General features: G+C 43.8%; 1 protein-coding gene and 1 non-coding gene across 2 annotated transcripts in view; both read left to right on the forward strand.

Moving 5' to 3' along the window:
* Positions 1-26,266, forward strand: part of dor (vacuolar protein sorting-associated protein 18 dor) — a 42,858-nt gene that overhangs the window by 8,243 nt on the left and 8,349 nt on the right. The window contains exons 8-25 of the mRNA XM_065446315.2: positions 1,884-1,972; positions 3,915-4,013; positions 5,835-5,919; positions 6,647-6,739; positions 8,318-8,375; positions 9,549-9,652; positions 10,340-10,400; positions 10,475-10,539; positions 12,247-12,544; positions 14,379-14,472; positions 15,419-15,492; positions 16,570-16,725; positions 18,501-18,641; positions 19,730-19,861; positions 19,995-20,076; positions 22,368-22,617; positions 23,693-23,810; positions 25,462-25,605. Of these exons, the coding sequence (XP_065302387.1) occupies positions 1,884-1,972; positions 3,915-4,013; positions 5,835-5,919; positions 6,647-6,739; positions 8,318-8,375; positions 9,549-9,652; positions 10,340-10,400; positions 10,475-10,539; positions 12,247-12,544; positions 14,379-14,472; positions 15,419-15,492; positions 16,570-16,725; positions 18,501-18,641; positions 19,730-19,861; positions 19,995-20,076; positions 22,368-22,617; positions 23,693-23,810; positions 25,462-25,605 (2,143 nt within the window). The remainder of the gene's footprint in view (positions 1-1,883; positions 1,973-3,914; positions 4,014-5,834; positions 5,920-6,646; positions 6,740-8,317; positions 8,376-9,548; positions 9,653-10,339; positions 10,401-10,474; positions 10,540-12,246; positions 12,545-14,378; positions 14,473-15,418; positions 15,493-16,569; positions 16,726-18,500; positions 18,642-19,729; positions 19,862-19,994; positions 20,077-22,367; positions 22,618-23,692; positions 23,811-25,461; positions 25,606-26,266) is intronic.
* On the forward strand, positions 18,229-18,301 carry TRNAL-CAA (transfer RNA leucine (anticodon CAA)). The gene has a single exon. It is a non-coding gene; the product is annotated as a tRNA-Leu (tRNA).

A 26,266-nucleotide genomic window follows, 5' to 3' on the forward strand; every position in this document is an offset into this window, starting at 1 on the left:
CCTCCCTTTCGCCCCTTGCCATCTTTCCTGTGTAGCTTCTAGCATGCTTGTGAAAATGAAACATTTAGAAAACCATGGTTCGGTCCAATAAGTATGTCTAACTTTGCTTCTGCTTGAAGGATTAGACAAAATTTTTGCAGCAGGATATTCGTGAGGTGACGTAATTTAATAGTGTTGTCATTCTACCAGTTAGCATAGTGTTTCATGGCCACTCTAGTATAGTACGGACATATTTTCAGAATCATAGCCAATCTCCCACACATCTTGAATGTAAAAGAATGACGGCTTTATTTATTCATTCATTCATCCATTCATTCATTTATTTAAATACTAGTCTAAATGTCTTAATGATGTTACAGAGAGGAATGGGAGTTCAAAGCATGCTCAATATGGCTTGAACGAAATGGGGTCAGGGTTGCTGGTGACGGAGGTGGAGAATTGATTCCATTTAGATGAGGCTTTGGTATAAGCGATTGGAAGTATACATGTTGGTCTGGCAGAATGGTCGACAGAAGGTTAAACACAGCAGGGAGGAGAGAACAAGATGTGCATCAGCTTTCAACTCCAGGTCGGTAAAGAAGATCTTATGAAAAAGGCATAAGCGGGCTAGTTTTCATCCGTAAGAAGATTCGGGGAGGTCAAGAGATAATTATATTGCAGTAATACTGGCAGTACGAAAATGGTTAGCAAACAATGAACCGAGCTGAATTGCTTTGGATGGCTTCAAGTGTGGGCACAAGTGTGAGGATCCCATATGGAAGAAGCGTACCCAAGTTTTTTATCTGAACAATATTTGCTAAAGTTAGCCAGTGTGAAGGCCGGGAAGCATCAGATATCTTGAGATTAGAGTGGGTCTCGAAGCATCAGGCTTGGCATCATTGACATTACCACGACACCTTGATGCAGAGCAAAATTTTCTGATGTCATTTATATGTAAGACTAGGCATGATGGTGTTGCTCATTGAAAAGATGTGGAGGAGTGCTGCTCATGTTTGTTTTCATTGCACCCATTCGTGGCATCTGCAGCAACTACAGGAATGAAGTGAGCCAAGGTATCATGACGACGTGACACATGTACCTACTTGGTACCAAAACTGCTGGTACCTTTGCTCTTTAGAGTGATTTGACACTTTGTAGTATTTCTTCTAGGCTTTAGAGGGCACAGGATTTCACGAAACTCAGAATTAAAAGGACAAGCTGAACGTGTTGGGTCAGTACTCTCCTGTAAGCATAGAGGCGTGTTTGGAGACCCCTTATGAGGGCGTTGGTTGATTTTTGTTAGTTGTAAAGTTGCTTAATGCTGTTTGGCACTGATAACGCATGACGAAAAATGAAGGAGGCAAACAGATTTGTATCCGAGTGTTCCCTTAGTCCTTGGTTTAGTGTTATTTGTGCCAGGCAACATCATGCGGTGCATAGTAGTACTTCAACAGCATCAAGAACATGCACATTCAGGCCAAGTTGGAGTGGCAGAATTCAAGACTTGATAAGTGCACGCAAAAATACAACAGCAACAACAAAAACGATAAAGAAACATGCATGAGCATTTACTTCCAACTGATCTTTATTTTACAATATTATGCATGTATGCGTGATTTTGAAATGAAGAGTGGGTGGAGCTCAGTTCTTGTATGTACCCATTCATTGTATGCTTAAAAATATATATTTCTTTCTTGATTTATGTGCCATTAAGTCTTCATACTCCCATTTGCACTTTGCTAACACTTACTGAAATTAGAAGTTGGCGTCAAATTCTCTGTGCCTTTGCAGATTTGTATAGGCTTTAGCCTTGCTGCAGCGTAGATGTTTAACATTATTGCATGTCTAACATTATAAATATAATGGCCATATCACGCAATTTTTTTTTTCTTAAAATAATGCAGGCGGATCTACCAGTTTGTTGGTACCAGTGCGCCCTCTGGTGAACAACCAGTGCTCCTGAGGGTGTTCAACGTCACCGACAATGTCCTTGGTACTTGCAGTTTCTACTTACTTTTGGCTTTGTCAAATGCATTGTTCATGAATTTCATGCAGCCCTTCCGTGCTGTCTGCTTCTTTGCCAACTGACTCGTTAAATTGTGACACAAACACCACATACTTGGTCGCCTTTGATGTCCAGACAGTGCCCAAAGTCATGGATGTATGCACGATTGTCGCATCCTAGTAGTATCTGTCAACACCTAAAGAAAAGGAAGCTAATAGCTTTTACGGAAGTCGTCCGAGTGCAAAGAACACAAAGAACAGAACTGATCGAACGACTTGGGCGCTACTCCTGCAACTGATTTGTTACAGTCGTTAGAGGACGAGAAAAATATATGCGCAGATGATGCAGGTGGTGTAGAATTTATCACGGCAAGGAACATAAATACAACTGTATTTCCTTTCCATACAGAGATACAGAACACAAGTATTACTGTGTCCTGAGAGCATGATCCACTTGCTGGGCTGAATTCATCTGATGCCTGTTACTCTGTCACCTAGCCTGTCAACCTGACAGGAGAAGCCGACTTCAGGAGAAGATGTGTCGAGGTGGTTGTGATCATGTGATAGTTTTATCCGCAGAACTTGTTGGCTAAGTTAGTTGACACTTGCGAAAGTCATCATATTGCAAAAGACAGTACAGTATAGGCAGAAGTACTAGACAGTTAAACTCATGCCTGATTGATTACCGTAAAATCCCGAGGGATATCCCCTGTAAAATCGAGAGAAAATCGAGTGAAAATATGAGGTGGGGTAACTTTTAGTTTCTTTAAGCCGGGAGCTTAGTCAGGGGTGGGTTATTTTTTGGGGGTGGGCCGTCTCTCGGGATTTTAGTCGCCAGAAGGTCAGAAAAATGCACATGCAAATAATGCGCATGGTGTGAAATTTATCACAGTAAAGAACTTGAATAAAAAAACCAAATCTCACTTCCAGTGAGAGATAGAAAAATGTTACCGGGGCAGTCCATGCATTGTTTCCTGATGTGGAAGTGTATGCCTCGTTTGCATAACAGAGAACGACGCATAGACTTTGCCAGCAATACTTCTGTACGAACATCTTGAAAGGACGGTGCAAGATGACAAAGACAGAAAGCAGGAAAGATACAAGACCAATGTCTTTCTTGCTTTCTGTCTTTGTCGTCTTACATTGCCCCATCAAGGTGTTCAACCAGTACTAACTTCCCCAAATGTCAATTATTCATACCTCTTTATTTCGATGTGGAAGAGATAGTCAGTTTTTCTTCACTTTCCTTGCTGTAATAAATTCAGGCATGTAACTTTTATATTTTGTATGTAAGAGACCATCAGTTACCTGTCCTATGCATCACAAGGCCTGTCCAGCCCTATTTATTCCTATTAACTAGACTATCGGCTACCCCCGTTAGCTCTCTAATCCAGACTGCTGTGTTCCTCTCTCTTAACTTTAAGCCTAACATCTTACGTTCCATCACTCATTGTATGATCCTCAACTTCTTAAATTTCTTAATTAATCCCATGTTTCTGCCCCATATGTTAGTACTGGCAGAATGCAATGATTGTGCACTTTTCTTTTCAAGGATAGCAGTAAGTGTCCACTCCCAACTTGGCCTGTCACGTGTGCTCCAACCGATTTTTACTCTTCTGTAAATTTCCATCTCATCATCTGTAACTATGTAATTGTACTAGATAAATGTGCTCTTGCACTTTCAAAATGTCTTCTTCCAAAGTCTGTCTCTCCTGTCAGATCAGTGGACTGCATGACAAAGTGACAGGCATCAAATGAATAATTCATCCCGGCGAGTGCAACATGCTCTCACAACGGGCAACTAATAAGGAGCCTTAGAAGAATGTCTTGCTAGGCTAATTGGTGAAACATTGCTTCTGTATACATTTTGTTTTTGTCATGGCATGTGTTGGCTTGTCTTGGCTGGCTTAATAAACGTGCCTCGCATGCAGACCGATGCAAGGAAATCCCAAGCGACCTGAAGTACAGCTGCCTTCAGCTGTTCAGTTCGTGCCCAGCGGAACCTGCCAAGAAGTTTGCTATGATGCTGGGTAAGCAGATCTCCTGGTACTAAAAAGCACACCTTTGTCTTTTTCCGTATTCCATAGAATTCCGTATTGCAGAGTCCGTATGATATACAATACGGAATTCTTGTCCATACTAGGCAAGATTTCCATACTGTGGACAAGAGGCATGAATGAAAGCTACAAGACTATGGTTTTTGCTAGTTTCTACTTTCATGTATCTGTGTAGTCTAGCTAGAGCCAACTGTAACACATTCTTTCATTTCGACTTTCATCACTTCATTTCATTTCAGTGTTATTTCAGCTTATAAGCTTAGAGGGTGCCTACATCATCCTTGGCACCTGGATGGCCTGATGGCCGCGCTCTTGAGTTATGGCTCGTAAGAGGTGTTTTCTGTGCCTTACTCGTAAGAGACATTCTACTTTATACTTTAATTCATGTTTCATTTGTCCACAATACATTTAGTATAGTGTGTACTTCACGTGGGTGCTGTGGCATGGAATGAATTGCAGAACCGCACGCATAACACACACTTGTTTGGTAAACAAGACAAAGGCTTTGCATGAAGATGGTGGTTACTTGAGGTTGACGGTTCGATTCCTGGCCATGGAAAAAGGGAAAAAATGCTCATGTACCGAACTTCTTGTACACGTTAACCCTTCAAGCATGAGACATAAAAATACCCGGAAAAAATATATTTATTTTCCATCCGAATGTGCAAAATACACCAAGAACAGGCATATTCAACAAAAAGAAAAGTGTATCTTGTTGAAACTTTTTTAGCAATATGGGGGCAACATCAGGCATAATGCTGGAAGTGGACTTCACCCTCAGCCAACTAGGGCTCCCCTTGGAATTTTTACATGTAACTCTGATCATATGGGAACCATAGGTGTACATTTCATTTGCTTTACATCATGGGTGGGATACCAGTGCAGCCAGAGACCTTGTATCTGTCTGTCTCCTTCGATCAGGCTTTCCTAAGAAAGTGAGCCTCGTGCCAAATCTCTTCTTCGTCATCCTATGTTCCTGCTCCTCTTCTCATCCTCATCCTGTGTTCCAGCTCCAAACCAACAAATGACGCTTGCTTTCATCATTCAGTCTTGGTCAAAGACATTTATCCACAAACTTTGTATTCAAAAGGGAAACTCGGCAACAAGAAAATTTTTCCTTGCGTGTTGTTCGTAGGCAACACTGGTCCACACAGAGAGTAAAGAACCCGAGGTAATCAATTTCGAATAGTAAATTGGTGGGCTAGCTGGTGCGACATGGTGGTGTTGTGCAAGGGGCAGCACTAAAGTGGTATGGAAAGGAAGCAGAGAACGTGATCAGGAAAGACACTTTCTTTCCTGGATGTCTTTCCCGCCTTTCTTTCCATCCCGCTCTAGCGCTCGCCTTTGCCAATAAGGGCGAAGATTAATCCGTATTCCTCCACTATGACGACCCTGTGCAGCACTCCCCCCCCCCCCCCCCCCCTCTTGCTTAATTTCTGGAAGTGTAAAACCCCCCAGGTTTAATTAATTAATTTTGGCTCCTTGTCTTACAAAATGCTGTCAGGTCCCAGTACCCTCGTCAAAATGTTGGCTCCAAGCTGAGGCTTCCCTTGTTGTCCCACTGCTGGTCGCGCTTTGGCCAGAAACTGCAGGCACAAAAAACTTGCATTTTACTCCTTGAGAAAAGGTGATTCCACAGGGGAAAAGGAAGCAATAGTTTTATTAGAGACTAGAAGAGTTTCAGGGTTGTCTGTTTTAAAACCCTCAGTTAACCTGTATATCATAAATGATTTCCTCGTCAGTAGAGAGGAAAGATCAATTGTGTGCCTTAGTTGTTCCTCTCCTTCTCTGCAGAACCTGGTGTCTATTTTGGCGATGTCTTGCTGCCTGCCATGGACTCCGACTCCAAGGTTGTTCTCTTCAATGCCAAGCTCTTGGAGTATCCTTCTCGGCCTGTGTAGCTTAGATTGCATGGCCACTGGGACATGCATGTGTGTGCTCATTTTCGTGCACAGCCGACCACACGAGTTTGCGAGGTATGGCTTTCTTGACAAATATGAATTTTTATTTTGTTTGAACTTGGCATTTTTATGGATCACTGTGTACGTTGCAAAAGCTTCTACAGATTGAAAGTCTAAATTTGAGGCAGTGTGCTCGGACTTCTCAAGAATTCAGATATTTTCGGACTCTACTGTCCTGTAAGCTTTTATGGCCGTCTGCACTTTGTGCACATTTAGAAAGTTAGCAGTCGTGCAAATGTTTGATCTCAAATCTGCACAGGGTTGTCCAAATTGAAAAAAAAAAAAAACATTGTTGTAAACCAAACTGCTTGCGATGCATGGCGAAGGAACAGCGCTTGTAAATCTCACGCTATCTTTGTTTACTCGGGGTCTGCATTTACCTAACAAAGTGCCGTTATATTTATGGTTGTCACTCAAAAAACCCGCAATAAGTAATTTTTTTTAAAATAGGTGACATAGAAAAACAAAGAAAAGCCAAACATGTGATAAAATTGTCACATAGAAAGGAAGTCATCGGTTAGCAGCTACTTGTTGGGTGAATTTAGCAGTTCTCAAATAATTTTGGAGGAACTGTCTGTCTTCTCGCACTTATTCTAATAGTCATACAAGCACATAGTTTTGTGTTCTTTAGCTGCGGCGACTCAGATACGGGAACGAAGATGCCCAACGAAAGATGCTGAGGAAGCCTCTCTCCATGGTTCTCACAGAGTTCCATACGCTGGTGCTCTTTAATGACAGGTGAGCGACGACATGACTCAGTGAAACTAGTGAAGCAGTGAACCCTCTCTTATTGTTCATTTTTTAGTGCTAATTCTGACAAGAAAGTGTATTTCTCTGTTTTTTTTATAACCGGCAGTATTAACAAATATGTTACAAAGCAACAGAAATGCAAGTTGCTCAAAAGCAGTATTACATTTGCCACCTCTTGCACGACTGTACTTTTACATGCCGAAACGGAGTAGCGCTTCAAGGATGAAGACGAATGCGTGATGTAACAACCCACAGAACTACACACAACGCGGGGCACTTCAGTGCCGTGCGCCGTCGTGTTTATGGGCATGTTCAACTCCCTCCTGCACCCCTGACATACACCTTCCCTGCACGACTCTCGCTTCTCGCAACCTTTTGGCTTTTCCGCGTCACACATGGCGGTGGGAGCTCTGCAGCTTTGAAAAGAGAGGGCACGAGCATTCTTACTAACACTACCCGACGGTGCTGATCGCCTTGGGCACAAAAGGAAATTACTTTCGCGTTATTGCTCTAGAGGACGCACAACTCTCGGTTCTCGTGACTTTCGGCTTTCCCGCATGACACACAAAGGTAGGAGCTACGCAGATTTGAAAAGAGATGGCACGCACGCTCCTACTAGCACCACCTGACGGTGCGCATCGTTTCTGGCACAAAGGGAATTACTTTCGTGTTACTGGACTAGAGGACCCCAGCGTCTACAGACCAACCGCATGCTCGTCAATGTACATTACGAGACTACCTTGCGAAGGGCCTCCAGTTCGGCTTTGCAATGTGACGCCAATGGGGGGGGGGGAGGAGGCAAACATGCTTGCTTAGCCCATTTCCAATCATGGGACCTCGCCCTTTAATGACCTAGGCTTTGGAGTGCGGCATTGCTTAAGCAGATGTACATTCCGTATATCCTCATGGTGATTCAAGCTTCTTTGATTCACAGTGAACATATAATGGCTCTTAAGGATGAGCACAAAAAGGCAGCACACAGCGTATGTGTGTGCTGCCTTCTCATCCTCATCATTATGCGCTGTTATTCATTCACTATGAATTGGAACCAATTAGCCCGCCAGCAAGCCTTAACAAACTTGTCGGATTCCTTAGTGTGTCTCAATTATGAACTACTGGTCATTGTATCCCTTGTTCCCAAGAATCAGTAAACTCCACTGGCTATATATCTGTCGTCATCTTTGTAGCACTACTCAAGTGTCTGAGCACTCCAGACAAACTAGGCCAAACCACTGCCTTGAGTAATTTATGTGCATAGTACTGCCCATGCCTTGTGCCAGTCTCGAAACACCCACTCACTGGCTCGGAAACTGCGGTGTCCTGGTTCTGAGCACAGAAGCGCAAGTTTGGTTCTTGCCCACCGCATTCTCAGTCTGATCGAAACAGAATGCAAAGGACACACTTGTATTTTTCATATTTGGTTCTTGTTCAGGGTATCACGGGTAGCTAAAGTTAACCTCCACTGGGGTGTCTGTAGTGGTCCACAGGTTGCATTCGAATGGCAAGGCCCATGAATCAGCAGTTTGAGAGCAGCAACTAATTTATCCTGTGCGCTTTCGTTTGTAGGTTGAGAGCTTACTGTCTACTGAACGAAGAACTGGTCTTCGAAGATGTCTTTCCTGAGGTGTGTACATTACATTTTTCTCTCTCTGAGCTTTTGTTCTCAGCCACAAACATGTGAGAAAAAGATGTTGTGCTGTGGTGCGAGGCATGCAAGATTCAGGCCCGAAGAAAAGGGATGTTGATGAAATTGAGTGGCTATAAAAGAAATAGGTTTATTTTATTAGTGTTCTCAAAGAAGTAATCTTAAAACCCGCATCATTGCATGAATGATTGTTTCTTGCACATGGAAAATTCCATATGGATAATAGAACAATTGTGGGAAAAAAGGCATGACATGTAAGTGATATGAATGTATTTGAGTTGCATGGTGGTTCCAGCAGTCCTTGTTATATAGACAGAAAACGTAGGATTCATAAGGATGATCTGAAAAGCAGGATCATCATGGTCTGAATTTGTTTTAGTGAACTGAGAGGTTTTTCAACCCTCGTGTGGGAATCGCCCCCATTTGAGTTGTATTCCACAATTGAAGTGGGGATGTGCCTTAGATCAGTATGCGTTGAAGGTATCTTGAAGGTGTCTTGAGCACATCTCAAATGGGTGGTGGAATTTACATGCTGAATCTGTATACATTTGTAGTTTTGTTTTAGGCGTGATTAGCGTTGTCTTTGCCTTCCGGGGTAAGCACGGATCAGGCCTTGCAGTTGTCGTGGATTTTTTCGGCTTGTCCCTGTAATGCCCAGTGTATCATGTCTGCTGCGCTGTTTCAGTGGTTCAAAATTCTGGTTTAAGCAGGGCAAACTTAACGCCAAGCTTATGGTACTGTTTTTTATATTCTGGAGAGAGTTCTCAGTTGCAGACAGTACAGCAAACAAATTACTAATTAATTTACATGCTAATTAACTTATCACCAAAATAAAATTTCATTGGCTTTTATTTGGGCGACTGTACTTTCCATTGCCAGAAATAAAGGTAAACAACGTATAATTTTTTATGATGCGGAATTATGTTTGTGTTATAGGGTCATGCACATGCACTGCACATTTTTTGGCTGAGCTGAAGATGTCCTGAAAACATGTAGAGTACATCTCGAAGACGAGGTGCAGCTTAGGTGTTGAATCTGCGTACATCAGGATTTTTTGTTTTCATATAATTATTTTTCTCCTTGCCTTCTGGTTAAGCACAGGTAAGATCTGTGGATTCCTTCATCTTATGCACGGTGGTATGGTCTTCACAGATGTATGGCCGTGCTGTTGGTCTGGCCAGGGATCCCGTTCAGGGCACGATTTGGGCCTTCTCCGAGCTAGCCGTGTACCGCTACAAGGTCACAAACGAGGACAGGTAAGCCAGCACAGGACAGTGCCGCAGCTGAGGCAGAATTTTACAATTGAAAGTTGAACTGCAATAAGTGCGGCGAAGAGAAATTAATGAAGCAAAAAAAGAACAAAACCTTGTGAGAAGGAAATAGTAGACAATTGTTTCAATGACAAGAACAATGGAAAAGAAAGAAAAAGTTGTCGGATTCTGCTTTCGCAGTGTTGGAAAGCGGTACATTCCAGTCGCAAGCAGTTTTTAAAAGAAAACAAGATTTTAAGCAACCTCCTAGTGAATTTGTGTATTTTGAGTGCAGTCTTTATTCTTTATTGACATAAGTGATCCCCACCCACCAGAATTTTTGAGTGACTGCTTTGTTCTTCTGCTAAGTATTAGACGGCTGGTTCAATTTCTGAAAGCCATGGCTGCATATTTACGGGATTAGGATGAAAAAAACTATTGTGCGCTTAAGTGTACATTATAGAACCTCAGGCAGTAAAAATTTATTTGAAGCCCTCCATTACGGTGTCTCTCAAAGCCCCAAAGTTGATTTCGGGACATTAAACCCCGTGAATTAATGAACCAGTCGTCATAAGTGGCTGCCTGCTGCTTAGCTAATTTACCTTGGCGAACAGTGTGAATGCGATATGAGAGGGGGGGGGGGTGGCAATGAACCACTTGACCTGCTGCTCACTCTACCAAACGTACGTGCAGGAACGTCTGGGAAGTGTACCTGAAAAGTTGCCAGTACGACCTTGCTAAGAAGCATTGCAAGGTATGTGGTACGAGGGAAATGTTAGTAAATTTTCCTTTTTAAAACATTGTTTGTTTCAATTTTTTTTTACAAAGGGAGACCCCCAGAAGCTGGACCAGGTTCTCACGAAACACGCCGAAGATCTCTTCGAAAAGAAGGAGTAAGTGACAGCTGCCAAGATTTGCTTTTGTATCAGCCATAGCAGATAATTAAGCTGACAGCTGCTTCCTGATGTAGTGTTATTGTGGGTAATTAGATGAACGCAGACACAAATATCTAAAAAGTGCAGAGCTGTAAGTGTATGCGGGTATGTCAACCAATAACTTTCCATCAACTGTCATCAATAATAATCCACCCTTCATTTCTGACTCTGCTCTCATTAGACAGCGTCATAAACTTATGTGCATGCAAGAAATTTTCTGTAATGTGCTCAACAAAATTGTGGTATATCAGTAGCTTCAATCTCTTTGACAGTGAGCAAGATTTTGATGATGGTGCTGACATTGTCAAATGCTTGATCATGATCATTTGATGACAACAGTCATTATCGTCATTATCATGTTGTCATCATCAAACATTTGACGTTGTGACACAGAAAATTTTCTGTGGTGTGTTCTTCAAAATTATGCTTCGACACTTAACCACAATAGATCGGTAGCTTTGGCCGCTTTTCAACACGTGACAATGAGCGTTTTTTTTTTTTTTTTCTTTACAACGACGGGAAGCATTTGATGATGACCATCTGACAATGCATTATCGGGTTGTCATCATCAGGCTGTCTCCTCATTTTGCTGTCGGTGCAGCTCTTGAACTTACCGATTTGTGCAGTGTTTCGCCAGACCACACACTCAGAGTGGTAGCACTTGTGCATGCATTTCAGAGGTCACAAAAGTGAAGTTGTGCGAACATTTGAAGTTTTGATGACAGATTGAATTGTCCTTGCTATTTCATTCATACATTCGATCCGAGAATCAGCTATTCGAAATTGTTGAGTCTTCGCTTCTGTTCAGATTTAAGGGACTTTCAGCATTCATGATAATCTCGAAGGAGAGCAATAGACACAAGTAAGGAGTGTCCTGATTGATCCAGCTGGTTGTCGTGCAATGACACTGGTTTCTGAGCGAATGCATTGAGCAGATAACTTCTGCTCTATAATCACCAGTCGTTCCATAAGGAAGCCCTGCATTTAGACAGACAGTACGCAATTTTTTTGTCAAATTTTTTTGGCAAAGCAATTTATAATTTAACTATTGTCAGCATATTTGCATCCATTTAAAACAATGTGCAATGCTGTAGTACCACATTTCTCCCCTCAACAAACATGTTTATGTGAATCTGATGACGTGCTGTGCTCTTGTGTCATGGTGTGCCACATAACAGTTGACTAGACATTCAGTTGGGCATTACGTGCTTCTATAACTATGAACCATATGATGCGAACAGCATTGCGTGCTTCTGAGAAATAATATAAACAAGGCTTAATTTTTTTTTTTTTTTTATCAAATGGTACTCTGCACACTTCATATTTCACTTATATTTGCTTTACTTAAAAGTCAGAAAGTGTCTGATATTTGGTTCAGATATTTGCAGATGATTTTTCTCAAATAATTTCACATTCTGTTCACTCTAGCAATTTCACTATGGGAGCACCCCTATACAAAAGACAGTAACGTAGTGGACGAAATGACGCGTGCATCTTAAAGGAAGTTGTTCTCGAGATTACTATCGTGCCCACTGTCAACGCCGGCTGCTGCCACCGTAGACGAGTTCAGTAAGGGAGGAATGGCTGACGTCTGCCGATTTTTCGAATGACTGTGGCCACAATAACGATCTTCTTCGTAAAAAGAAATGGGAACTCTTGCCGCAGGTATGTGAAGAGTGCGGAGCTGTACGCGCAGACTCGCGCCTCTTTCGAGGAGGTATCGCTCAAGTTCCTCCAGTGCGCGGAGGAGGACAACGAGGACTCGCTGCGCCGTTTCCTGCTGCAGAAGCTCAAGGGCCTGCGGCCCTCCGACAAGACGCAGACGACGGTGATCACCTTCTGGCTCATCGAGCTGTTCCTGAACAGGCTCGGCACGCTGCGCACGGCGGGCAGGCAGAACGAGGGGACCTACCTCAACCTCGTTGCGGAGTTCCGGGGACTTCTGGAAGAGCCTAAAGTAGCGGTAAGCAGAAATCTTGGTTTGGTCCGGTTAGTCAGACAGGTTGTGGACATTTTTATTAGGAAAGCATTTAGTAAATAGGCGCGAACAATACGCATGTGCCAGGCAACGCGATAACCAGCAAATGACCTGTTAATCATCGTTCAAGGTACAAAGCATCGGTGTCGTGCAACATGATTGACGTTCTGCTTACACTTGTGTCTGCATTAATTTTTTATGTCGTAAGCCTCAATTAGCACTCCTGTGTTGTCTCTTTCACTGTCCGTAATCCTTGGTGCGCTGTTACTAGTGTTGCAAAATGTTTTGGAATGTTGTGCAAAGCAGATGGAAATATGAACAAAAACAACAGTGTATCTTAGTTGTCATTGCTGTCTGCTTGTTGTGCTGCTTGTTTGGACAAACTTTGGTGGTTGGCATTCCTTTCGGGTTTGTTGTCTTGGAGATGCTAGTGAGAACAAACAGGACCACGTTCATTCAACTAAACCTTAGCCTGCAGGTAGTGCTCGGCTGGTTGTGTTTGTTCTCGTAATGTCGAAGCTAAAGGCGACAAGAACAAACGCAGCAGTGTTTGTTGAACTGAACCTTAGCCAGTAGTAGTCGTTCATGATTACGTTTCATCTTGGGGCATGGAAGAGAAGGCGACAAGAACAAACATAACAATGCTTATTCGAGCAAACTTCAGTGGTTTGCATTTCTCTGGTTGTGTTCGTTGTTTTGGCTCAAGACAGGTGCCAAGGCACTCCTCTGGAACATGCAGCAACCCTCCCTGAAGGGCTACTTTCTGCTGCTGCTGCCACGAGGCGATAAAAGTTTATACTAGCGCCGTCTTTGCAGCAGTCATCTTTCTCATAGACAAAAGCATTTTCTCATTCTATTTTTTTAGAAAAACAGGCATGTCATTGTGCCGCATGTTGCACTGAACAACGTAAACTCCCAAATGCAATCTTTCTGCAGAATTTGAGCAGAAACAGTGCAGCAGTAAGCGCAAAATCTTCCGAACATCTTAAGCAAAATGTTCACGTCCCTGACCGTCTTGAAACACTTACAAACAAGACTTGTGCTGCAACATTGAATATGCTGAAGGTGTTTTAGTAAAACGAGTTGGAAGGTAGATGGCAGGCTGTTTGATCTCAATGTCAGTATGTCATCGGGTGTCATGTTCAACACTTTCAAATGGTTTTTCACAAAGTTTTACATTGGGCATACTTTTTTACTACTGACTTCATAGGTACTTTCCAAGTATGCTAGACATGAAATAGTTGATGTTCTCACACCTGATGTTCCTGCAAAGAGTTTTTGCGTGGAGTCTGCATTCTGTAAACTTGGCAGAACTTGCTGAAGAATAGAAAATTGTTGATTCTATCTGAAACTGTATGCCTTTCATGATCCTGAATATGCAAGAAATGGGGTGAAACTAAGTTTTCAATGGACAGAAATAATCAGCGCCTGAAGGGGACATGTAACTGACTGGAAACTTTCCCCTCCTCATTCATAATTAATTCAACATTTCAGTAAAGAGTCAGTTAATATGCCCTAGGCTTCACTGTCTGTTGGCTTATATTCATATGGTTGTTAATAAGAGGCAAGCACCTCAGTTTCCCTGAATAGTCTTGCTCTCTGAGAAGGCAGTATTTCTTGCTTGGCATTGGTAACATATTCTATTTGCCTCAGATTCTGCTGTCCCTTCTTGCCTCAGTCATTAAGGGCATAAAGAAGTAAAGATGTTGAGTTGTTGTTTTTGAGATATTGAAAGATATTGTTGATGTTGGAGTAAAGATGATGAGTTGAGAAGATGTGGTATTCTTCATATGTAACGCTTTTTTTTTTGTTCCTTCAGGAATGCGTCAGCAACAACCGAAGTGCCGTCTACAAGCTCATCGCTAAGCACGGCGAAGAGAACATCCTCATCGACTTTGCCAACATCTTGAAAGGTCCGTGAGCACTCTCAGATATAAATGGCTTCACTGTGCTCATGCGCAGTCCCTTGACAATCCCTTCTGTGCTTAGTTATAATGTGCATTTTTAAAAATTGTATGTTCTGTTTTTATGCAAGCTTCAGCAACAACAACTGTGCACCCTCTTCAGTTAATTCTGTCCGTTGACTTCATTTTCAGTGAACAGATACATTTTCTGTCTTATTTATTGTGGACACTGGCAGACCAGGATTAGCCTTGGCAGCTGCTTGCAAGGTCTGATTAGCATTAAGGCAAGAAAGACAAGAACAATTAATTATATAATCCTGTTATGGTTACACGATGGTGTCATCATCAAATATGTAGGCATTCATCTACTCATGCTTTTCATCAAGCACACTCCACACAAAATGCCTAATTTTTACAGCACAGGTTCAATCTAATATAACATGCGATCCTTATAAACATGCGATCTATGTTAACGTGATTGTTTCTTTTAGTGCTTATGGTTTCGAGGTGCAATCTTGACGGGTACAGTTGTGTATGCAGCACCCAAATGGGTTGCTCTCAGGAATTGTCTTTGTAAACTGCATAGAAACTCAATCAAAAACCCATATAAATATTCTTTCTTGGGTGTGGGTTTGCTTGTTTTTGCTAATGGGATCGCAGCTGAACTATTGCACCTTCTTCTGTCATAGAAATACCCAAACACAGACATAATTATTGGTTCGAACATGCTCGACTGTCCAGTCGGTATTGGCATAAACATTCTTTGCAGCTCACAGCAAAAAAAAAAGTTTAAAATGCGCCTTAGGGTGAGCAGCTGTGCACATTGTGCAAAAGGTTTCGGCAAATCTCTCGACTGGGGCGAAAATTTGCATAAATATTCCATTCTGTCGCACTTTTCCGTCCCCTCTTGCAACATAACTTGTCCACTTTTGGCGTCTCTCTCTTGTGTCTGCAGACTTCGAGCGTGTCATCCAGTACCACATCCAGAACAAGAACTATGCGGCTGCCCTCGAAGTGCTCACGCGACAGGTACTGCAGTGTCTTTTCCATGCCCATTTATAGGTAGTGGGAGCTAGTCAAGCTGCTTTTGGGCAGCTTTTACTCCCGCCATCATTCATGTGCAACACATGATAATAAAGATTCAATTCAAAAATCAGGTTTCGTTGGACAACTTTCTATCTGGATGTTTACTGATAAAGGCTGCATTGAGGAAGGTTCATTAACAACCCTTGTGCAAACGGGGACTATTTGAAAATTGCTGCGGTGGTTCTGTGGTTGTGATGTTTGCAAACCAAAAGGTCACGGGTACGGCTCCTGGCCATCATGACTGCATTCTGGTTGGGGAGAAATGTGAAAGCCCTCATGTGCGTAACTTTTGGAGCATGTTAAAGAAACCCTGCTGGTCGAAGTTAATTCGTAGCTCTCTGCTGCAACATTTCTCATAGCCCCTGTTGAATGTTGAGCACCATTAGTCACACCACTAGCCTGTTCAATCAAGTCGGTCAAATCTGTAACTGGGTCAGTCAAGTCAAGCAGCCAGTGAATGAATGAGTCAGTTAGTCATGGAGTTAGTCAGTCAGCCAGCCAGTGAGTCAGCGGTTCAATCAGTCAAGCCAGTCACCAAGCAAGTCAATCAGTCAGACAGCCAGATCAGACAGAAGTGAGTGAATCAATTCAGTTAGTCCGCCTTTCACTGTGTCAGTGTGCCAGTCAGTGAGCATGCCAATCAATCAATCAGTCAGTCAATCAGTAAGCCAATCACAGAGTCAAGTCAGTCACCAGTCACCCAGTCAGTCGGCCAGTCAGTGAATGCATCAATAAATCAGTTTATTTCTCACTCTACATTTTCACCCACCTTGGTAGTCGTCACGCTGCTGAGTTTGAGGTTGCCAGTTTGATTCTGGCTATAGTGGGCATAGTTTGATAGGGCCAAATGTGACAGAACGCTTGGTGGTAGAACAAAATCTGGAGTTCCCCCATTACATTGCGACTCATAATAATATTGTGTTCTTGGCATGTAAAACCCCGGAATTTCATTTCTCACTCTACGTTTTTCTCCCTCTGTTCTTTCTCTCTTTTTTACCTTCCAACTGGATGTGGCTGCAGAACAACCCGGAGCTGGTGTACCAGTTCTCGCCAACACTGGTGCAGAGCATCCCGCAAAAAACGGTGGACATGTGGATTGCGCAGGAGAAGCGGCTTGATCCAGCACGGCTCATCCCCGCCTTGGTCCAGTACGACAACATCAAGGATCGATCGCAGGTCGGTGGCAAGCTGTGTTGCACGCTTCAAAAATGCAGCAAGACCGGAGGGCATTCTAATTGCCCCTTAGGTCCTAAATTTTCTGCTAGACCTCCTCACTTTCTTCATCGGTAATAAAGCTGGCACTGTCGAAGCTTGTTTGTTACATACCGATATCAGAACAAAATTTAATGCTATTTACTTTAATACAGTCAGTAAAGAGAGGTGGCTGCACATTCCAGGTGCAGGACAAGGAGTAATCCATCTTGAACTACTAACCCTTCTGTGAAACTCGTTCAGTTGGCGTAGTGTGGAAGGCAATTAGGTGTGGATAATGGAGAAGCCTTTTTGCTGGTTCTCTTTCCTGGTTGGGTAAAGTGTAGGAATAAAAAGGGGTTACCATCTGCTCTAGGCCTTGACACAGCGCACACTGCAGTTGGTGCAAGCCTGCCCATCAACTGCGATCCGGTGAAGGCTCGAGGAAACAGTGGATGACAACCACTTGTACACTCAGAAAGCATTTATTACAACTGCAACTAACACTTTGAGCAGGCCAGCTAGCCATAGTTTACATCGCTGACTGTTTCCTCGAAGAGAATAATACGCTAGGTAAAGAGGGCTTTCTGACTTACCAGCTGGGGTACCGGCAGCCGCAGCGACTGCCACAGCAGAAATTTGGTTGACTAACCATGTATGGGAAACTGGGAGGGGCGGCAGAGCCTTCTGCACTCACTGCTCATCAGTGACCAAAGAGACTCGTGCAGTCTCGACGAGAACTCACATGAGTCACTTGGCAGCACTGATAGCGCTGGTGCTCCTGCATTCAATCCGCTTGGAGGAGGCTTTCTCCCTCTCCCCAAACCTGCTTGATGCACCCGCCTGACATTTGCGGTGCAGGAGACTCCCCCCCCCCCCCCCCCCCCACACAAATGCAACCCATTGATTTAACATTACTGCATGCAGTTGGCGAGACGAAGTGTAGCTTTATGCTTGATTCTGGGTCCAGATGTCACGTCTTCCTCTTCTTGGTATTCCTTTTCACCTAATTAACGAGATGAAAGGGGGTTAACCGAGGGGTCCGATTTTTATTAGCCATATCATGAGAAGCCAACAAACACTGACACCAAGGACAACATAGGGGAAATTACTTGTGCTTAATAAATGTAACGAAGAAACGATAAACTGATGGAAATTAAAGTGGATGAAAAAACAACTTGCCGCAGGTGGGAACCAAACCCACAACCTTCGCATTTCGCGTGCGATGCTCTACCAATTGAGCTACTGCGGCACTGTTTCCCCATCCACTTTCTTGGGCATGAATGTGTACACATGTACACGTGTGCACATGTACACATGTGTACTCACATGTGTACATGTGTACCACAGGCATCACGAGAATGAGACGCCTGCGGCAACAAGGACGTTCCACGTCCGCCGCCAAGGTCTGTGAGTGGTGGCGCTGGCTAACACTCCCAGGGTTTACTAGTACACATAAATGCCCAAGAAAGTGGATGGGGAAACAGCGCCGCGGTAGCTCAATTGGTAGAGCATCGCACGCAAAATGCGAAGGTTGTGGATTCGGTTCCCACCTGCGGCAAGTTGTTTTTTCATCCACTTTAATTTCCATTAATTTATCGTTTCCTCGTTACATTTATTAAGCACAAGTAATTTCCCCTATGTTGTCCATGGTGTCAGTGTTTGTTGGCTTCTCATGATTTCACCTAATTGTCATTTATCATTATTATGCATTGGGTTTGTACCTAACACTGCGTGGCTTGTAACATCCTGGCACGCAGGGATGCGAGGCGATTCGCTACCTTGAGTTCTGCGTCTACAAGCTGGGAAGCCGGGATGAGGCCATCCACAACTACCTGCTCGCCCTGTACGCTCGGCTGGACAGTGCCAAGCTCATGTGTTACCTCGACCGCGAGGGGCAGGTCAGTGTTTTCATTTCTTAAAGGGAAACTTTTCCTTGACTCTTCCTTCCAGTTTGCATGACCTGCTGCGTAGCCAAGTGAACCGGGCTTGTCCCGGCACCAAAGGCATTGACTTCGTGTACTAATCCCGATGACAGTGCATGATGCACATCCTTGCTGGGGTTTCAATGTGGTTTGTAATGCGACCAACTGTAGAGGTAGTTCGTCACAGCACCCGCAAGCTTCGTGGCATTAACCAATAGATCTAACCAACAAGTGTCCCCAGCAACCTATCCCACTCTACCAGGAAGCTATAGCTTCACTTCGACGACCATCCTTCGATGGTTCCTGCCCAAGTTTTCATCATCTGCACATGAAAATACTGACAGTTACTGGTATAAGCAGTATGCACACGCACCTCAACCCCCCCATAACCCACAACACACGTCTCCTGTAGCCCCGCCGCGGCTGCACGTAGCTTTCAGCGCACTGATACCACCATGCACCCTATCTCGGAGGAAGTAACTTGCAGCAGGTGCATAGGCTAAGCAAGATAGCGTCGTCCCACCGCAGGTGATGCATCAGCCTCGGCAGCAAAGTAGCTGTGAAGGCTTCGCAGTCTTCAATTTGTGTTGCCGATGTGAAGATATTGTCGACACGATGTGAAATATTATCATTGTTTGTCGACTCTTAAATTAAACAATGAAATTTTTTGGTCCTTGAAATTCGTTTTTTTTTCTAATTGCCCAACAATACGGAAATTTTTACAGCCCCTTCTGGGTAAGAAAAATTCTTCGGCGACTGTACTTATTGGCATAAAAGGTCAAATTGCATTATAACAGAATTTCGATGCAGTGAAGTAAAGTACCAATTTTACCGACTTCGTTATATTGAGGTTTAACTGTATGTCTTTCTCGCACACGTAATGCACTGTTTCTTGTGTGCAACAGCGGCCAGTGACAGAATTCACTCTAGTCTTCGTAGCGTTGCATGCTGTGCATGAAACAACAAAGTACAGCACCGTGCAAGTAACGTGGATTTTACACAGGGGTACCCTTTGTTGTGCCTTATTTTCATCTGACGTCATAAAACACATCCTTCTTTCCAAGGACCAAGCTACCGTGCCCTACGACCTCAAGTACGCCCTGCGCGTCTGCTCCGAGCTGCGACTGACGAGGGCCTGCGTGCACATCTACAGCACCATGGAGCTCTACGAGGAAGCCGTGGACCTTGCGCTCGAGGTGAGAAATTTGCTGCCGTCATGCGCTTTTGCTTTTTATTTATACCTCCTCTCTATCTCAATGTATTAATGGAAATAGATTGTATTCTATGGGTTTGCAAAAAAAAAGACAATCAACAACCTTTGATCTGCAGGTGGACATCGACCTTGCAAAGCTGAACGCTGACAAGCCAGAGAACAATGAGGAGCTGCGAAAGAAACTGTGGCTAAAGATCGGTGAGCACTTGTAGTAGCCTGTCCTACTCGCAGCATCCACAAGCTGGTCCCGATATTTAAATACAGTCGGGCTTGGATGCAACTAACTCGGATATATAAGAAATTATTGGATGTAACAGAGTAAATGTTGAATTCTTAAATTTTTCTCAGTTGTATTGGCGTGTGGGATTAAAACAAATATCGGATGCAGTGGAGGTGCCGCATTCGCTTGATTCTGACGTACCCTCGGTTGTACCGCCCAAGTGATCTTTCGCAGCCGGATAAGAAAAAAAAAAAAAAGCACCGCATCCGATTTTATACTGCACGCACGCACACGCTAAGTTTCATACTTCAAGAAATGCAAATAGAATGCCCTCGACTGTTCCGTGGCCTCACGTTGAAAGTAAGAGAGAGAGATACTAGCGAGTTGTTCTCACTTCGGTAGGTAAGCTTTATTACGTCCAAACCACAATGGACTGGGTGCCACTCGTCATCCGTGTCCGAGGCCTTCTTATAATTATCGTCTCCCCAGAGCACGTCATCTTCGGTTTGGGCCGTGGCATTTGAGATGTCCCGCATTGTCCAATGATGGCAAACTCTTGGCACCTGCAGTACAGCAAAGCGCTACCTTTGAGATTGGAAGGTGGGGATTCGACCTTGAAGGGGTCGGAATTTAGCAGCACCTATCGCAGTTTTGGTTTCGTACTCAGTTCTAATGCACGTGTCCCACTTCGGTAAACTTTTACGGGGAAAAAAAGATTGTGCACGTTAGAATCAAATAAATATGGTATTCTTATGTTGGATGCAACTTCAATTAGTGAGTTCAAACTGTTCTTTACCCCTTCGTTAAAGTCTTCCACACTTGTGGATAAGAGTAGAGCACCAGGGAAAAATTTGAAAATATGCTTTCCTTTTGTAAAGTGGTTTTTGTGAGAGGATATAGCGCTTGTTAATTGCTTCAAACATCTGCAGAAACCTTCAAGATGGACAGCGCAGAAACGTGTGTTATTTCGTTCTATTTTCACCTTGAGAGGACGGCTTTGTACTAAACTGACAGGGAACCCACCACCTTCTATATCCCACTACAGCAGCTTAGGTAGCAGACTACTAAGCAAACATTTTTAACAGTAATAAAATGAAACGATGTACAAACAATTAATAAGCAATCCAGTACACATGTGTTTGCTCATGGTAAACACTGAAGCTTATGGAAGAACTTGTTTCACCTTAGGAAGAAGCTTTAGCTTGGGGCCAATTCCTGTTTCTTTATTCAGATGCATCTAAAACACATAAATGCTTTTACAAGACAGCGGTGGGGCTGATTTGAATTAAGTTTGCTGCATTTGAGAGAGAACAGTATATTCTAGTAACTCCAGGAAACAGAATTTCAACTTTGAACACCACATTTTTTAAAACGATTGGCAAAAGTCAGTATGCTTAAAAAAAAAAAAAAAAGAAAGAAATGGAGGCATGAACTTTGCAAGTCTGTAACTTGATGCCAATAACAGATATCACAGTCCTGCAAACTGCATCGGTTAGACCATCACGAACAGAGAGATTTGATATACAGTGTGTCACAGCTATAATGCTCCAAATTAAAAAAGAAATACAGATTATTTATTCCACATGAGTAAGACCACATGCAATTCGTGTAGAGAAACCACCAGTAATTTTGTGGTCACTGATCTTCAATTAGTAAATAAAAGGAATTAGTTAACTTTTATATTGTTCTAATTGTCAAGAGTTCTATTAGGGGGTTTTAGAAGATAGCAATAGTTCTAACAATGATATGTTTCCAGCAAGATGCACTTTGCTCTTTCTAGCAAATAGAAAAATTCCACGAAATATTAAAAACGCCATGTGACTGCGCACCAAATCCACAAGGAATAGGAGTGTCATCGAACAGCCTCAAGTACGAAAGCCAGCTGTTCATCTGTTACTGGGGCCAAGCAGCAGCAAAGACAGCACGCGTCTCCTCTGCACGACGTGTGAACAGCTCTTCAGGAAATCATTGCATATCAACATAAAGGAATTGCTTTGTTCTGAATGACGAGCATGAGGTGAACAGCTTTCTTTCTGACCCACACGGTTTGATAGCACAGCTGTTGCGCGCACATGGGTCTGCAGTCACGTGGTAGTCACGTGGTCTGCAATCACATGGTATTGTCGCCTCGACGTGGACTAGTCACCATGTTGGACTGTTGCCTCCAGCAACATTCCTTGTTTGACCACACTTGATCACTCTGTCCCATGGTATATTTCGTGGCTTACAAATGCCCCAAAAAACTTTCCTCCACTGACTCGTGTGACAGCTCAGCACGTGGTGACGGAGCAGAAGGACATCAAGCGCGCCATGGAGTTCCTTCAGGAGTGCGACCTCATCAAGATCGAGGACATCCTGCCCTTCTTCGACGAGTTCGTGCGCATCGACCACTTCAAGGAGGCCATCATTTCCTCGCTCGAGGAGTACAACGCCCACATCGAGGGCCTCAAGGCTGAGATGGAGGAGGCCACCCGCAGTGCCAAGGAGATCCGCGCCGAGATCCAGGCGTTCCGCAACAGGTGCGTTGTAGTCGGCCGGCCGGTTTGCTGACCGCTCTGTCGGACGCCCACTTGGCCTGGCCTACAGAGTTTTCCTGCGAAAATTACTACAGAGGGAACTCGGTCACTGCACTTGTTCAGCTACCATGCGAATCATAGTCGGGATATTGGTTTTGTCTGATATTTGTGCTTCTGGCTTCAGATACTCTTGCGGCTTTGTTTGATACACTCCTACTGCCTTTATTGTCCCAAATTTTGGAACAGTGCTATTTTTCCGAATGCAGAAGCCAGTGGGACTTTTGGCACGTGCATTATCGTCGCAAATTTTGTTGCATGTGTAACCCAGCATCTTGTTAAAAGTGATAAATTTGCGTAATCACAAAGCCAGTTGAAGCCGCAGAAGGATGAAGTTTATGCAAGTTCATGTACCAACCGTCACTCCCACACTGGCTGAAACTGCCATGCTTGCTTCTTTTGCATACACGAATCCCAGTGTTCGTGCCGGTAATTTTTTTAGGAAACTGTATAGTCTGGTCATCTGTGTCTTAGCTAAGCAGAGCGCACACTCGAGCTGAGTGATTTGCGGTCAAGTAATGAAAAAAACAAAGTGCAAACGCAAAACAAAAACTGAATAAACGGACGAAAAAAGGAAAGAGCGCATCAATGCTTAAACTGGACTAGCAACTGCAAGCCTTTATTTCAGCATGAGAACACAAGTCTACCACAGAACGAAGACTTCCAAATGCTTTGCTATAAAAGAGTAGGTAGTTGCCATTAAAGTCGACATTATTGGTGGTCGTTGGCTAAGCAAACACTTTTCAAACAATTTTTGGTGCGGGGTATTCTCCATGTGCGCAAACTTTAACGAAACTTTAGTCCGAGGACTCTTTTTTTTAATCTAAGAAACAATCCTTTCAATCGTTTACTCATTTCCATTCTAGGCGCGTCATTCATGTGAGACTTTGTCGTGAGGGCACCAGCGGAATGTGAAATCGAGGCATCGGTTCTAAAGTCGCCCCGTTTGTGAAAAATTGCCGCAATGCAATGCAATGCAGGGGATATGAACGTGTAAACTGGCTGTATTTCTGTGTTTCAGGTACGCCATCGCACAGTCGGATGCGAAGTGTGCCCTGTGTGAGTACGCGGTGATGAACCAGGCATTCTACCTGTTCCCGTGTGGCCACATGTTCCATGGCGACTGCCTTTCAGCGGAGGTGAGCGTGCGGGATGTGCTCTGCTCCTTTTGAAGGGGGAAGCTTTCTTCGTGCACCCTTCCGGACTTTCCTGAACCGTGGTTGGGTGCGGCTGTCTTGCCGAATAGTTCACGTGCAGGACAGCACTAGTGTCCTTACCACCCCTACAGACGTCCTAGCTGCTGGACTTGTTTTCTACAGAATTACTCGGCGATAGGACAAAGGATACCTAAATGTTCTCCTCGTAACAAATATGTGTCATCAAGAGCACAATTCCTTTATATAATGCAAGTCTTCCTATGCCTACTATCCTAGAGTTTGGCGTTTGGCACGTCTGCTTGGCTGGTCTCTTTTCAGCATCGAATGCAGTTTACTGTCACACTATCTCCAGGATCGGCCCACTCTAGTCAGCATGCCGACCCTGGATGCAGTGTCGTATAGCAAAGAGGGCCAATCCCGGAGGCAGCATGTAAGGCGCGGTCACATGTGTCACGTGGTGGGAGTCTCCACATCTTTGCTTCTTCACTGAAAGACAGGCAACCGCTGTGGTGCGAAATTCTGTGCATTGGCATGGCATTGAAGGCTTTGCTTATCAGATTCCAACGTGTGGGTTGTATCTGCGTCATTCCTTTTTATTTCGCTAGAATTTCAGTTGGGCACTGCTTGGCTTACCAAAAGCTTCAAAAAGGTTTCGTCTGTCGGTCCTTTCAGGCACACTGTCATTGTCATTATGATGTCATAGCTGTCAGGACACCTCCACATTAAAGGAGACTTCCGGAGCTCCTATGTAACTACACAGAAATGGAGAAGTACTTGATTTTTTCTCAGCAACCACTTCACTGAATTCAGTGAGGTTCGCTGCATTTAAAAAAAAGGAGTTAGAACCTACCAACTTTATGCAGCAGATATTTTTATTTAGACTACCCATTCTTTTCACAAAATTTGCTGAAAGTAGCAAATTTTTAGAAAACTGATGCATGAAGCGTATAATCCTGCAATTCAGCAGCAGAAAGGGACATTGCTTACTGTAGAAAGTGGTAGACAGTAGAAAATGGTTTGGTTTACTTCGAATCTCGGGCCTACATTCTCTTGGTTGGCTAAGCAGAAGGTTAGGCAAATGCTGTGTACCTTGTGGTTCGCAGACTTGGCTAGTGATTGCAGCTGTATGAAGATTTCAGTGGAGTATGCTAGTAACGAATGACCAAAGCTTGAATTTTAATTTTGCAGCTATTACAAGGGGGCACATCGTTTGGTATAAACAGTGCCGTCAGTTTATCTGATGTTCTTTGTAAATAGGTTAGTTCAGCTGTTTACTACCTTAAGAGTTTTTCACCAATGTAACGATAGGGGCCTATTTGGGACTGGCAAAATGATTGGCTATAAGAATAGTAGTTTCACTGTATTCAAACTTCCTGTCCCAATTCTCCTGTGTAGGCAGCCCCCACACAGATGTTGGCACAGAGGAAAGTTCTAGGGAGAATTTCGCATGTTCAGTCATCGCCACTCTCAATGCTGCTACTTACTGCTGAACAAAGCTTCTTTGAAAAGCATTGGGCTTATTTGTACGCAGTTTGATCTTGGAAAAGTTGTCATGCTTGTGCCTAGGCACCATCTCTCCCTGCCTTTCCTTCTTCCTCTCTCTCTCTCTCTCATTCTTTAAATGTTGCAACAGGTCCAGCAGCACTCGCTGCCAACGAAGGCAAGCCGCATCGAGGACATCCACCGGCAGTTGGCATTGCTCAGCGGCCGCGACGACAGCGCCTCTTTGTCCTCTTCAGCGGGCTTGCCATCGATGACGACGCGGGAGAAGCTCATGGTAAGTTCTCTGCTTCCACTCATGGGGCGCTTTCCTCGAAAGAGGAATACTCATGTTTAACACCCCCGAAAAGGGTGCTAAAAGGGTACACTTTAAAAACAGCTTACGTGCTTCGGGGCGTATCTTTGTCCCCCAACAATAATCATCATGGTTAAAAGGTAAACAAAAACCCGGGGCACTTCGCCGACCAAATAAAGATTTAAAAGAAAAGAAGATGTTTCGGCTCCCACACGGGAGCCTTGTTCACAGGTAAAATAAACAAAGCTGCTCGAGCAGCTCGCTTAAATAGTCTTGAACACGTGACGCAGGCAGCGCGCATACACTGACTGCAGATTGCCATCGCTCCTGTTCACAGTGTGTGGCGTAGTCTGAATCATGAGGGACTCAAGATAAAGGCGTCGAGATAGCCCTTTTTCCCTGGCAAGGACACGTGCCCAGAGTGTATAACCACCGGTACCGATACACTCTTAGGCGAAGTTACACCCTTTGGGTTGTATCTCTGTCACACAACAATAATAGTCATCTGCCTTGCTTGCGTTTCCTTTCTTGAAAACTCAGCGCTCGCTACTTTCCTGTCGAGAATGCTGCGTCACACTGATAACGCGCATGTCGTTGTTCGTGACTGGGAAGTACCGGGCTCGCAGCGTTAAAGAAATGAAAC

The sequence above is a fragment of the Dermacentor albipictus genome, chromosome 8 (genome assembly GCF_038994185.2).
Source record: "Dermacentor albipictus isolate Rhodes 1998 colony chromosome 8, USDA_Dalb.pri_finalv2, whole genome shotgun sequence".
Lineage (NCBI taxonomy): Eukaryota > Metazoa > Arthropoda > Arachnida > Ixodida > Ixodidae > Dermacentor > Dermacentor albipictus.